The sequence below is a fragment of the Rhinatrema bivittatum genome, chromosome 1, assembly GCF_901001135.1.
Source record: "Rhinatrema bivittatum chromosome 1, aRhiBiv1.1, whole genome shotgun sequence".
In the NCBI taxonomy this organism is placed as follows: Eukaryota; Metazoa; Chordata; class Amphibia; order Gymnophiona; family Rhinatrematidae; genus Rhinatrema; species Rhinatrema bivittatum.
In genome coordinates, this window is record NC_042615.1 from 310,180,698 (window position 1) to 310,195,953 (window position 15,256).

The 15,256-nt window shown below is 40.5% G+C and overlaps 1 protein-coding gene across 1 annotated transcript in view; it reads right to left on the reverse strand.

The window, feature by feature from the left end:
* MTTP (microsomal triglyceride transfer protein) overlaps positions 1 to 15,256 on the reverse strand; it is a 158,090-nt gene that overhangs the window by 35,669 nt on the left and 107,165 nt on the right. The window contains exons 9-14 of the mRNA XM_029597258.1: positions 11,488 to 11,656; positions 9,666 to 9,773; positions 5,236 to 5,448; positions 4,792 to 5,003; positions 2,827 to 2,924; positions 2,044 to 2,165 (exon numbers count right to left, since the gene is read on the reverse strand). Of these exons, the coding sequence (XP_029453118.1) occupies positions 2,044 to 2,165; positions 2,827 to 2,924; positions 4,792 to 5,003; positions 5,236 to 5,448; positions 9,666 to 9,773; positions 11,488 to 11,656 (922 nt within the window). The remainder of the gene's footprint in view (positions 1 to 2,043; positions 2,166 to 2,826; positions 2,925 to 4,791; positions 5,004 to 5,235; positions 5,449 to 9,665; positions 9,774 to 11,487; positions 11,657 to 15,256) is intronic.

Genomic DNA, 15,256 nt, shown 5'->3' on the forward strand with positions numbered 1-15,256 from the left:
TTGTGGATTAAATTTGTTTATTGTGGAGAGTGTTTTATATATTATCCTCCATTGTACGGGTACCAGTGAAGGGAATGGAGAACACCAGTGATATGATCATGTAGTCTAGTATTAGTGTGTAATTGAGCAGCTGAGTTTTGCACAAGTTGGAGGGATCTAATTATACAGACTGAGGAAGACAAACATAAAGAGAGTTATAGTAATAAATATTGATAAGAATCAGAGATTGAAAGATAGTTCTAAAGTCATCATATTCAAGTAAGGGCCTAATGTGCTTGAGAAGATGGAGTTTATAGTATGAAGTCTGAAGTACTGACTTAATATGCTTTTTCATGTTTAATTTGGAGTAAAAGGTAATTCCAAGATTACGAAAAGATTGTGAGTTTCGGAGTTTAGTGTTCTGAAGGCAGAAAATTATTGGTGGATCAGAAAAACCTAGATTACCAAGAATTATTATTTCTGTTTTTGACAGGTTCAAAGTTTATTGTGAGATAATCATTTGTTGATAGAGGATAAGCAAAGAGAGATGAATTGAGATGTTAAATGCCAAGTCTGGTAAATTGGGAAAAAGAATTGAATGTTATCTGTGTAAAACCAGTATGAGAGACCAAGAGTAGCAAGAAGTTTACAGAGAGGTACAAGATAAATGTTGAACAGAATGGCTGAGAGAGTTGATCTTTGTGGCATACCAGTGTTGACTGGGAACCATCTAGAGGTTGTAGTCTGAAGATGAACTTGTTGTAAACAGTCCTGTAAATAGGATTTGAACCAAGAGAAGACAGTGCCAATAATACCAATGCTAGTGACTCAAGAGTGAAGTATGACATGATTAACAGTATCAAAAGCAGCAGAAAGATCTAAAAGAATGAGAACATATGAGGTTCCGGAATTGAAACTGTGAGTTAGTACTGGTATGCGAATGTAAAAAAGAGGCAGATTTGGGGGTGGGTCAGATTTGGGGGGGGGTTCTGCAGCAGGGCCATCATTTATGTGCATAAATCCCGATTTTATAACCTGTGAATGCAGCGTGCGTAGAGCTGTTACCTGCACATATTTCCTTCTGCTCTTTCTCAGATGTAAGTCAGAATAAAACTCTTTATAGCCAAAAACTGACTGGGTGAGGGTAAACTGGGAGGAGTGCAAGGTGAAAAACCAGAGAGGTGTTGATGACCAAGATATAGACTGGTAAACTGGTGGACTAATTGGTAAAACTGGCTATTTTTTTCACACGTGCGTGTTATAAAATGTGCTCTCTTGTGCATGTAAAAGCCAAGTCCTAAGGAAAATACGTGAATAATGCTTCCTCGTGTAACTGCTTAAAATTGGGAGCACACATATGCGCACTAAGCATAGTTTATATAATGCATGCACACTTATATGAACAATATAACATTCTAGCACATGTGTGCTCGCGCCCACATATGTGCGCATATGGTGCATACGCTCATTTTAAAGTTAGCGCTTTTATGTTTTATGAACCTTACTTGTAACTGCTTAGAATATAGGATAATGTGATATAAACAATTTTAGATATATGAACAAATAAAATGCCTTGAAGTCCTTCACAAGGGAAAACATGGTTCAGAAGAAAAGAATAGACTTTGCTTGCTACAACTTTGACTCACTGACTGCCAAGCATAGGTCTCAAGGGCACGCTCTTGAGGTTTGCTCTGCATGGTTTCATGCAGACCCTGGGGTTTCTTACACTTCATTCATATAGCTACTCAAAATGTATTCACTATGATGGATCACTGGAGCTGCTGTTCCCTGATGCACCACTGTCCTTGCACATTTAAAACAACTTAACTTATTCAGTATTTGCAGTCCTGCTTCTTCATATTTGATACCAACACAATAGATCCTGCAATGCATCACGGGGATGTTAGAGAGCCAGTGGTACTAACCTGAAGTCTCTTGCTAGAAACCAAGTCCTACCATGCTGCTGGCAAAGTAAAAAAATTAATTTTAAATGGAGGTTGGATACAAAGCTTGAATACATAGCAATATGAGTTTTGTTCTATCCAGGGTCCTTATTTGCCATACCTGACTGGCATGGAGCTGAATATTCCTGCTGAACACAAAAAAATCCATATTACTTCTCCTGAGGATGCCAGAACCAGAATAGAGAATGTCCAGACTGTAAGTAATGGATGAATCTGAGCCATCTGGAATTTAAAAATACAGAGACTGTCCGAAAGGCATAGAACATGTGCATATTATGTGAAAAGATCCCAAACACTACAATTGATGTACACAAAGAGCAATAAAAAACAAATGCAGGTATTGGAAACAGATAAAATAGCCCCCAATACATTTCACCTATGCATCTTCTGGAGGCTAATCGCACCCTTAAACCAAAACTGCTTTTATCACAGGGAAGATTGTATTTCTTCAAAAGTGTTTACATTGTAATATCAGTTCTTGCAATAAGACCACCAGGAGCTAGAAACTTGGTGTCTTTTGCTCTTTACTCAGACTGTGAGTTGGAATAACCGGCTTTTAAAAAATTTGACTTTAAAAAACATTGAAATTTAAGAAAATGTGAATTAATTTTATATAATACTGTCTATCATATATCTGAATATGTTAACTCTGCTAAAAAAATGCGTTGAAAATAAAAAATGTTTAAAAAATTGATTAATGTAGAAGTTAGAAGTTCATTTCTTGAACAATTTGTTTATGTGTTTATTTATTTATTTTTGCTAAATCATACACAACAACTTTTACATCTATAAAATCTCCATGATAGCTTTCAAAAATGAAACACCTATGCTTGGACTATAATTTGAAAAAGAAAACCCCAGCATTAAAATTCTTGTTACATACGTGCCATGTAGCCAGAAAAGGCAGAAGAGGATCCAGTCTTGGAGAAGCGATCATAGTTATGAATCAGCATGTCCTTGAGGGCCTGATAAACCAATTCACTGACATACACAACAGAAAAATATCATTTTGGTCCCTTTCCATAAGATACTCGTTCTTAAAATCTGGGTTTAAAATACTGTATAAGACATTGGTATTCAGTCCCAGCCCTCACGGGCCGCCAATAGATTGGGTTTTCAGGATTTCCCTAATGAATATGCATGAGATAGATTTGCACACCATGTAGGCAGTGTTGCATGCAAATCTATCTCATGTATATTTATTAGGGATATCCTGAAAACTCAACCTGTTGGTGGCCCTAGAGAGCTTAGAGTGAATGCCACTGATACAGGTTATGATAATGTTCTTGAGACAGCATGTCCAAACCAGGCCTGGCAGTCTGATTTAGGAAAGGGATTGAAGGAGGGATACTGCGTGTGCCACACTAGTTGATTAGTTTCTGTTTGCAAAAATCATGCCAAGAGCCCCTGTTCCAGCTAAAACGAGAAGGAGGGAAGCACTGATGCCAGCTGAATGGGATATGCTGCCTAGTGGCCGTGATGGGAAGCTGAGCAAAAGTGGATGCATTGTTCTTATTAGGAAGAAGGACCTTTGCTTGTGTTAAGCTGCAATATATGGAGGGCTCCCAGTTGTTATTTTCATCCTTGATTGCCTATATTCTTTGTGTGAGAGAGAGAGAGAGAGAGACTAACCACAATGCTCTCATACTAGATAGTCATTTATATCCCTATGGGAGGCCCACCTAGTAACTCGAGGTGAGGTTTAGGTATTAGTGTAGGGGTTAGGGGCCACTTTGACATTCAAAGTGAGATATACGAACAGAACAGTGCTCTCTTGTGAAGATTTGATGAGAGAACATTTGATGAGAGAACATTGCACAAATCTCATCTTTGGGTGAGTTTCTTCACTCCGAAGGACATCAAATCTTCACAAGAGACCCCCTATAACAGAAAACATATACTTTTCTGCATTTTATTTTGTCTCTCTTGTGTGTATATTTACATATGAGGACTTATGCAAAGAATAAGCAAATCCTATTTTTCCAATTTTATATTTTTTGCTGAATTTTTAAAAATATCTCTAATTTTTTTTCTGCTGCTCTCTCCTTGCCAATGGGAGATAGCAGAAAAGAATTAGAGAAACTGGCCTATACCTGAGTCTTTCTATCACTGAGCAACTGATTCCAGCTCAATTTATGTTCTCCCAGAGAGGACTGCCTAACATTGCATTCTTGTAATTTCCCACTGAAGCTTCATATGTCCCTCTTCTGTCTTCATGTATAATTGGCATTTACAAGTATGCTCTCCCTCAGTTGCTTCCTTTGGTTACATGAACGCACATCCATTTTTAAGTGGGTTCTTTTTTTTTTTACAGTGACATTTGAGTAGCCATGACACCCTTGAAAGATGGAATCAAAAAGATGTTGTAGTATAGGAGCTTTCAGGACCTGTGAGGTCTCCAGGTTTCATGATCTACAACATTGTTTTTGATTGGTCCTTTCAAAGTTGTCACAACTTACAAAGACAAAATTTTTTTTTTCTAGATAGAAAATTCACAGGAACTTCAAATCCATCTATATTTATCTATGTCATCCACAAAACTGGAAAATGACCAGCTGTTCTACTCATATCGTATTAACTGTCACATAATAGAGTTACTACTTAGCAACTGTATATTTCCTTTGTCAAACCATATTTTATATATCACCCAAATATCAAACCTATGTGATGGTGCAGGTGTCAGAATCAGGATGCTGGGCCTGATGGACTTTTAGTCTGACCAAGTACAGCACTTTATGTTCTTATGCTAAAAATAAGACACAGCTAAACTTCCCAAAAGCCAACTTTGGGAAACCCCGAGATAGAGGATAATGAGAATAAATGTTTTGATTCCCCATGCGGCTCCTACCTGGCAGGCATTTTAAACTGAAGAATGTCTTGGACCATGGACAGCATGTACTTATTCATCTCCAGAGACAGCTCGCCAATGGATAACAGCAGGTTTCTCACCTCCATGCTAGAAGGGTTGTTGTTGAGGATGACCTTGGCTGCGGCAGTGCGCACTGTCTTTTCATAGATTTTTCTATTCTGGTGATAAATTCTGTTCATTACTCTTTTCACCTATTTAGAAAAAAATAAAAAATATATAGATATATATGTATGATGAAAAACACCAAGCTAGTATCAACAATATGCTGATTTCTAGCTTATTTTTTCTGTGCTTACCTAATCTACAGTTATACATCAAAGATCAAAGTAAAACAATGTGTTCCTTAACTCCTGTATTTTGTCACAAACACATATGCTTACAAAACTGATGGAGTGTTTGGGGCACTCACTACAAGGTTCCTACCTCTCGAGTGATGAAGGCAATATCATAATTCTGGAGAATGTTGATCGCAATGCTGCTGGCAGGCCCCTCTCCAAACTCCGCATGTTTCAGCAACAGTGGAATTGCTTCAGGCAGGAGGGCATTCTTCATGGCCAACAAGTATGGTTTGACATCAGAACGGTTTTCCACCTTTTCTAGTCCTTCCAGTATCAGTTTCTTGGCTTTCACACTGGCCTGCAATGAAAACTGATGTTATTTTTTTTTACAGAGGAGGATATAACCCATAAATTAGCCACCCCCTGCTCCTCTCAGAGTGAGAGCACAATTATCTATCTATGACTACTTTTTAACAGTTAAATGATGTGAAAAGATGTGAAAAGAGATTTGTCTGGTGATTTCTTTTCCTCACAGGTACTCTAGAGCACAGGTAGGTAACCTTTTTGAACGAAGTACTCAAAAAAAGCAACATCATTCATAACAATGTTATTATAATACTAGGGGATCCCCATCAAGTACCATCCATCCTCCTGAAGAGAGCCAGTCATGTGGAGAAGGAAAAGCAGCTATCCCGGGGAGCAGTCCTGTGAAGAAAACTAACCGTGCCCATCTTCAACCATATTCCTTACTTGCAAGTCACTCTCTCTTGATTGCTGGTACTGTTAGCAGTTTCAAAACTAACAGGGTGGATGTATATCGTGAAATTAGCACATCCGGCCTGCAGAGCCCACATGCAGGAGAGAGGGGCATGCACCAGGAGGGTTTCACGTGCCATCATATGGCATGCAAGAAGGGGTTGTTGATTCCTGCACTAGAGAGACGTCTGAATTCAGTACGTTTGTTCTTTAGTGCAGTGATTCTCAAACCAATCATCAGGACACACTCAGCCAGTCAGGTTTTAATGATATTTACAATGAATAATATTACATAGGAGAAAGAACTGCATAAATTGGAGCTATGCGTGCAAATTTATTTCATTTATTTATTTATTTATTTATTTATTTATTTATTTATTTAAAGCTTTTATATACCGAAGTTCGTTTGTACATCACATCGGTTTACATTTAACAGCAAAAAATGAGGGGGAAAAAGAAGGAGAAGTTACATAAAATAATATAAACTAGATGCATTAATCAATATAAAGAGGAGAAATAAGGTTTTAGTGTCTTTGTTAGAGAAGAGTTAGGGGGGAGAACAATGGTAGGGCAAAGAAAGCGGAACAATAAACATTAAAAATTAAATAAATAAAAGGAAATTATGTACAGGAGGCTTGATGTTGTTTAATAGTGGGTGGAAGAAGGTGGAGTTAAGTGAAAGCCTGCTTGAAGAGCCAAGTCTTTAATTTCTTTTTAAATTTCTGAATGCAGGGCTCTAGTCATAGATCAGGGGGCATCGAGTTCCAGAGAGAGGAGCCAGCAATGAAAAAAAGCTCTCTCTCTGGTAGAGATTAGATGTGTAAGTTTAGGTGCAGGGATATGTAAATTGCCAGTGTGGGCCGATCTGGTGGGTCTATTTGGGGTATGGAAGCGTAGGGAGTTGTTTAGCCAGTGTATATTTTGATTATGTAAAGTTCTGTGGACTATTGAGAGACTCTTGTGGATAATTCTGTAGGGGATGGGGAGCCAATGGAGATCTTTAAGAATATGGGTGATATGATTGTTTTTGTGAGTGTTAGTGAGGACTCTGGCACTGGCATTTTGTAACATTTGAAGGGGTTTGAGGGTGGTAGCAGGGAGTTGCAGTAATCGATTTTGGGGAAGAATATAGCTTGGAGGACAGTATGGAAGTTGTTATAATGGAGGAGGGGGTCTACGTTTTTTTAAGTACACGCAGTTTGAAGTAACAGTCTTTCATGGTGGAGTTAATGAATTTTTTTAAGTTAAGATGGCTGTCTAGGATGATGCCAAGATCTCTTACCTGGTGTAGTATCTAGGGTGTGGGGTGATTGGTGTTGGTGATAGTGAGGGGTTTGGGTAGTCTGGTTATGGGAAATAAGGAGGAGTTCTGTTTTGGAAGTGTTAAGGGCGAGGTTAAGATTAGTTTATTGAAGTTAGACAGCTTTCCCAGATTTTGAGAGATTTGGGGATAGATTAGAATTTGGACGTCGTCAGCGTAGATTAAATGAGTGAGACCTAGATTAGAAAGTAGATGGCAAAGGAGCAACATGTAGATGTTGAAGAGGGTGGAGGATAATGAGGAGCCTTGGGGTAGGCCACGGGTTAATTTGATGGGATTGAATTCACTGTTTCCAATTTTGACTTTGTAATGTCTATTATCTAGGTAAGATTTAAACACAGAAGGGCAGTGCCAGTTATGCCAATTTCTTTGAGTCTGTTTAGAAGAATTTTGTGGCTGATGGTGTCAAAGGCAGAGGAGATATCAAGCATAGCTAGGATGTACGAGTGGCCTTTGTCCAGACCTTTGAGAAATGTGTCAGTGAGGGAGATAATCAAGGTTTTGGTGCTAAAGCATTTGGGGAACCCAAATTGAGAGGGGAAAAGAAAGTTGTTTTTTTCAAGGTGTTCAGAGAGTTGGGTGTTGACTACTTTCTCTAAGAATTTTGCTAAGAAGGGGAGATTGGAGATAGGTCTGAGATTGGCTGGTTCAGATGGATTCAGGTTGGGTTTCTTTAATATGGGTTTGACTATAACTTGTTTTAAAGAGGTGGGAACATGTCCATGTGTGAGGAGGGATGAATTGATAATTTCAGATAAAGGTTTGGCTAGAATGTTGGACATCGATTTTAGGGAATAGGTTGGGATGGGATCAACTGGATGAGATGCTGGTTTAATTTTCATTATGAGGGATTCTGTTTCTGCAATGGAGATGGTGTCAAAGGTGTCTAGGACTGCATTAGGGTGTTTTGGGAGACTGCTAGTGATGGCGTTGGGGGTGGGAGCTTCATCAAAAGGTTAGAGATTTTGTCATTGAAATAGTGGGCAATGTCATTGCATTTGGTTTTGGAGTCAGAGTCAGGTATGGGAGGGGGAGAAGTTTTCTTAGATCGAACATGTAAGAGAAGAGAACTTTGGTGTTGTATTGGAAGTTGTGAATTTTCAGGGCATAGAAGTCGCATTTGGTTTACAGGATGGTAGTTCTGTAGTTATGGAGGGTAGCTTTGTAGGTGGCCAATAAGGTAGGTATGGGATCTTTCCACCATTTCTTTTCAATGCTTCTTAGGTAACGTTTAAGTGTTTTGAGCTCAGGGGACTACCAGGCTTTTTTGTTATTGTGTGAAGGATTTATTAGTTTGGTTGAAAGAGAGCAGAGTTTTTTAGCTATATTGGTGGTGATGTTAGACCATGTGGAAAGGGCAAGATCGGGGTTAGAGCAGTTAGTTTGTTTAGGGCATTTGTAAAAGATTCGATTAGGTCATCTTTGTTGCAGGGTTTTCTGAATTGAATGGTGGAGCTATGGTTGGGAGGAGCGAGGGAGTTTTTAATTATAGAGAGATTTGTTTTTATTAGTGAATGGTTGGACCATGGGATAATGGTGCATGTGGGGGGTTCAGATAGGTGTATGAGGGAGTTGATAAAGATTAAGTCCAGGGTGTGACCTGCTTTGTGTGTAGGGCTGTTAATAATTTGCTTGTAACCCATAGCATTCAGGGAGGGCAGGAAAGCTTTGCAGCTGGGGGATGGGGGAACAGAGTCTACGTGTAGGTTAAAGTCACCAAGTATGATGGTGAGGGTGTCAATATCAATGTTATCTGCAATAAATTCAATGAGTGGGGAGGCATTGTTTTTGAGGAGACCTGGGGGGGGGGGGGGGGGCTGTAGACAAGACACACCTGAAGGAGGGAAGATTTGAAAAGGTCAATTTCAAATCTGGGTTCAGTTTTAATGGGTTGAGATAGGAGTCTGAGATTTTTCTTAGCTGCTAAAAGGAGTCGTCGTCCCCCTCTCTTTTTTTGTGTCATGGTATGGAGATGATATCATAGAGGTGAGTGGGTAGTTGGTTTTTGAGAACAAGATCAGTTTTTGAGAACAAGATCAGTTTGTTTGAACCAGGTTTCTGTGATAGCACAAATTGATCTCATGAATATTCATTCTGGATATCCTGAAATCCAGATTGGCCGGATGTATCCAAAGGAGCGGGTAGAGAACCCCTGATCAAATGCATTAAAACAATATAAGAAAATGAATATGCCTCAAAAAGACCTTCTGCAATCATTGCACATTTGGTGATCTTTGGAAACAGCAGATGATAATGAAAGCCTAAGTAACCTGCAGGGAGCGCAAGTCAACCCATAATAATAACAATGGCACGATTGCTTTGTATTTCCAGGGATGCACTGCAGTAACCTGCACGGAGCAGCGGTTACAACCCTAAACAGCACTGGGCAAACTAAAGGAACCATTTTGACCTTTATCTGCTGTCATTCACTATTGTCACTGTGATTTGGTAATGATTTTGTGGACCTGTACAGAAAGCATGGAAAGTCTTCTACTTACTGGAAGTTCACAGCCTCCACTTTGGCACAGCTTTCTGACAACAGCACCAATAATAATAACAGCGGACTCTCTGATCTCACTGTCTGCAATCCTTCCACTGAACTTACTCTGTTAGACAAATCAGAAACAGTTTGCAACTACAATACTACTCAGAGTGACACAATCAATTTCACACAGTAAGACAATGATAGTGATGTGGCATTCAGCAAGAACATTTTTTTTGTAAATGTCGGAAAAGTTTGTAATGCAAGGGTATGGCAGACACGGCACTTTATGACCTCCTTCCTCAGGACTACGGTATTACCACAGCGTGTCACCAGTACAAAGACAGACAGTTTGCTAAGCATCACAGTCAGAGACAGACGGAAAGCCATGCAAAGGACAGGCAGTCCTACAGTCATTTAGGATGCGCCTTGTCTCAAACTGTCACACTGACGCGGTCAGAAACTTGTATTGCTATCATTTGGTGTAGGCCGAAGAGTTTGGAAGTCCCAGAATTCTTTTGCAGGCTGTTTGCACCTTGGTCTCCTTTAAATGTGGGTCATGATTCAATCATGGTACACGGCGGCTCACAGGCTGTACGTCAATACTTTATTCACTGGGACAGGCAAACTCGGCCATTCAGACTGGCTGACTCTGCCTTAACCCAGAAACAGAGTTCTGATATGACTCTGATATGCCGCCGTGTATACAACTTGAATTAGGTTTATTGTATTTTATATTTAAATTGGAATTTAAACACACTATTGATTCTGGGTTAATGACCGACAGAAGACAGTATGAAACTCATATTAAAAGGTAATGACTCAGGGATAATGAAAACAGAAACAGAGAAATCAAAAGAGAAAGGCTCCCAGCCACTGAAAAAATTGCCCACATAGCACAGTACAATAAACAAAGCCCCTAATGTGTAAAATAAACATTGAGTAGTCCTCCGTTGCTATTGTAGAAACATGATCTGTGCTCCCATGTGCTGATTCAGATCAGGCAAGGCTCTGCTCAGATTTCCATTCTCTTTTCTGTGCCAGCTTGGGCTGAAATGCAGATCCACTGAGCTGGCCTGGCCTTTGCTTGGCTCTGTATGTGTGCCAGGTGAGGTGCTTCTGATTTCAATGGGAGCTATCTCAGCAATGCCATGTGAGCCGGCTTGACAAGCCAGTATTAATAATGAGCATGCAAAGCAGGGCCAAGCTGACTCAGATTTGATCCACAGTGCTATCAGGACACAATCAACTGGGACTCAAAAAATCCAAACAGCACTAAACATCTTCCTAATTCAGAAGTAATTCAATTGAAATCTGAACCCGTTTGCCCATCCTTGTGAATGCAGTATTTAATATTTGCTTCTTTTAGATGGTTATTTTAGCTATTATCCCTTTCTTGTTTATCAGAGAGAGAAGCAATACACACATCTCCACACACACACATACTATATGAGTGGAAGTGGTAGAATTTCTGTCATTGGATAAGAGTAGATTAGATAAACATCTGTCCAGGATAGTATAGGAACAGCAAATCCTCTTTCAACACAAGGGATAGACCAGGTGACTGCTAATAAATAATATGAAACGATATGCTTGGTTTTGATCACCATTTCTAAAACAAATAAAAGGATATGCAACTGAATATCTGTGCCATGAGTCAATTTATCAGGGATTTCCTCCCATTCTGCACTTATAAGAAAAGAAACTCTGAGAAATCTTTCCCTATATGTACTGCATCAGAGCATTGTTCAAGAGTATTCATAAAACAGTGCATTAATAAATTCAGACCTTCCATTCACTCTGCAACAGATGCTTTCTTATTGGCCTGTTCAACTTACAAGTAAAGCACTCAGCAGTTTCTCACTGGGATGAGAGGCAAAGCCGCAGGCATAAAGGAATCTCTCCTGCAGTAGAGGATGGCTTCCATTCGTGAAGTCCAGAAACTCCAGCATGGCTTCCAGCGAGGCTGGGGTCTGGGCAGAGGTCACGGCGTCTACCAGCTGAGGACTGTGTGAATGAGAAGCCAATGAATTCTTACACTTGAAGCATTCATTTTGTTGCAAATGTCCTTAATTCTGCTTTTACGTTAAGTGCCTGAATGACTGACTTAGTGCAGTGATTCACAACCAGGGGTACAAGCCTGTCAGGGGATACTCAACCAGGCTGCTGCCACCAGATGGGAGAGGGGAGCAGGAATCAATGATGGAAACAGCCAGCTGCCCACCACACTGCACAAAGTGGCAACCTCAGCTGGGAGATCCTGGGCTTGCCTTGCTGCCAGGCGCCAGCTGCCACGTTCCAACCTGGAGAAGTAAAATGGAGAGTTGGCCTCCACGTGAGAGAGGGATGCTCAAGGCTGTCACCACTAGCACAAGAGAAGAAGGAGAGGCAGCTGGTCACAGAAGTAAAGAAGCAAGCACTACTGGGGGACGGTGAATGTACAGCGTTCTCTCCCTGCAGCTATTTTCCCTTCCTCCTGTCTTCCTATTCCCTGGGCTTCCTGATCAGAAATGAAGCCTGCATGGGGGCAGGAGGGAGAGAAAGCAGCCACAGGGAGAGAAAACAGAGCTTTCATCGTCCCTCATGATGTCTGCGGCAGCGCTGCTTTTGCTTTAGCTTTGCGGCCCTGCATACCAACAGAAGGACTGAGTCCCATGATCCCCATGCTTGAGATAGTTGCTCTGCTGCTGCTTTCCGCCTACCGTGGGGAAGAGAAGGATCAAGACAAGGGAGATGGAGGGCTTGAGAGGTGGGGGGAAGGAGCAAGAGAAAGGAATTGGAAAACTGGTTAGAGGGGTAGATTTATTGAGGGAAATGAAAGTCTAACAAGTAGGGATAAAGGATGATGGAGGTCTAGGAGCTGTGAGGTTTGGGGTAGGGATGTGCTTTTGGCATGAAACAAAATAGTACATTTCAACAAATTTTCTTATTTCATTTTCCTTTTTATTAAAAAAAAAAAAATTAGGAAACAAAAGAAAATGAATGAAATTTTGTTCATTTTCATTTGTTTGTTTTTAAAACTGCCCTGGCAGGCCTATGCCTTTAACAAATAGTAGTATTTATTTACCTAAACTTAAAAACAATCCCCTGGGCCTTCTCTCCAACCCCTACTGCCCTGCCTTCGCCTGCTCCTTCGGTTAACCCATCGGTTGGGTGGAAAAGGGGGTAGGAAGGAGCTCTAATTGCTCCTACCCCGCCGGAACCGTATTCCAAAATGACACCGGATGACCCGAGGAGTAATAGCAGCATCCCAAAATGGTGCCAGCGTCAATTCAACCGGTGACATTTTGAAATATGGCACTGGAGGAGCAGGAGCAACCGGGGGGGAGGGGGGGGGGTACAGTGAGGGGATGGCCAAGGAGTGGGGCTCCGGGGTTCTTTATTTTTGTATGTTGGGTGGGTAGAGAAGGAGGGAAGAGAGGCCCAGATCTGACCATATTTCTTTTTGGTTTTGTTTTTTTTTTTTTCAATGTGCTTTTATTTTATTTTAAATAAATACAATAAATAAAATGAAATAAACAATAAAGGAAACACCCCTTTTCTCAAAATGAAAAAGAAACAAGACATTTTTTCAGTGCATACACCTTGGGCAGGGGGTGTGTGGGTGGTGTGAGGCAGAATGGAAGATTGGTGGACGGATGGGCAATGAGGGTGGAAGATATAGGGAGAAAGGGAGATGGAGAACTAGGAAGTATAAGAAGAAAAGCCAAGGAGAGGGAGGTAGAAGGGAAGATATGAGGAGTGGGAGGGCTGAGAGCCAGTGAAGCAGAGGCAGAGGACTCAGTAGGGTCAATGGTGGAAGAAACAGGGATGTGGAGAGATAGGAAATGGAGAAATGAAAGCAGAGACATAACTGAGTGGGGAAAAACCTCTTAAAAATCCAAGGTAAAGAAAAAAACAAATGTAAACAATATTTGTAATAAATGTTGAATTTTTGCAAACTAGGTTGGGGGAGAGTGATGGATATGCATGAAACATCTCAAAATCTTGATAAGGGTACAGTTATCACAAAAGGTTGAGAACCACTGAGCTAAAGCAGCAATTCTCAGCCCAGCACTTGGGAGCAACCCAGTCAGACTGGTTTTCAGGCTATCCATATTAAATATGTATGATATGTACTTGCATTAATTGATTCTAATAACTAGGTTGATGCATGCACATATCTCGTGCATATTCATCATGAATATATTGAAATCCAGTTTTGCTAGGGTGCTCTGAAGGAAATAGAAAAGTTTGCTTTGTTTGAGTATTGTATATGTATGCATGTGATTCAAAGATATTGTTTGCAAAGGAATTTATGGCAGAATAAATTCATTTTATATACAAGGAATATCTAATACAAGTCAAAAACCACATTCACAAGGGATCCAATCCAGCAATAAATATCAGATCTTACAGTATTGTAGTAGACCAATGGGACTAGCCAATTCTGGGTATACTATACATATGCCTAAGATGCCCTATGTGACCTTATAGTCATAATTGTATAGTGTAACCTGCCACTACACTGTCTCTCAAAATCAGCAGGATTTCTCCAGAGGGGTACATTCTGAATGTACCTTATTTCCTAGGCCCTCCACCCTCCATGTTCTTATGCGACTCCAAATAAAATCACTAGATTTGCTCACTTTGATCCAAATATCTTGTTTATTTTTTGTACATATAAAACAGAGAAAATGCAGTTTCCAGTTATGAGGTAGTATGTTGAATTCAATAAAATAGCAACAAAATATTAATGTGCGGCAATTAACTTAAACTGAACAATACCACTTTAAACAAAATGTTAAATTTTTAATGTGTGCATGCAACAATAGTGCACCAAATTTAAATCAAACAATTAGAATGAGTAATCACAGAAAGCCCCGACATGGCCGTGTTTCGCGTCAGGCTGCGTCAGGGGGATCAATTCCAAAAAGTCTTGAGAGGGCTGAATTGGCAGCTCAAAGCACGGCAAGATCGTGGTATATAAACAAAGCTTCAGGTCGGGAGAATCCCGAACGAACCCTTTAATGGCGTTAACGAGGTGTGGACAGGATGAGTCTGTGTCCTGGGACCACCGCATAAGTAAATGAAATTCCGAACCGGACCCGAGGGTTTAGAACCCTTGAAATTGTACAGAGTACATATGCGGTTGGTATAACCGTCAAATGAATTATGCAACTGAACCCGGCATCTTCAGAAACAAGGGTTGCAATGGAAACCTTCAAAACTCAGACAGCTGTTATGGCGGTGTCCCAGAGTCTGAGTTCTTGGGGCCACTCTTCACATTTCACCACTCTCACAAAATTGTCTTGGGCCTCGGGACCAGGTTCTTTTCTGACAGGGGAGGGAAGAGGAGGAAGAATCTCTTCTCCAAGACCCAAGGTGGCAGGGGGGAATCTGTAACTATAGCTTGGGAGAGGTAACAGTTCTCTTTCACCTTTAGAAGATTTAAGTGTCAAACAAATAACTCTGGATGCTCAGTCTGAGTGTCCAAAATTAAATTTTCACTGCAAATGCTCTTGAAAGGCAGTTTGGCCTTGTTCACATCAGTTCTTGGCATAAAGATGGAAAGGTCTCAAGTCTTCCCTCCATCTATGCAAGGATCTCACAATACCAGGGTAAAGG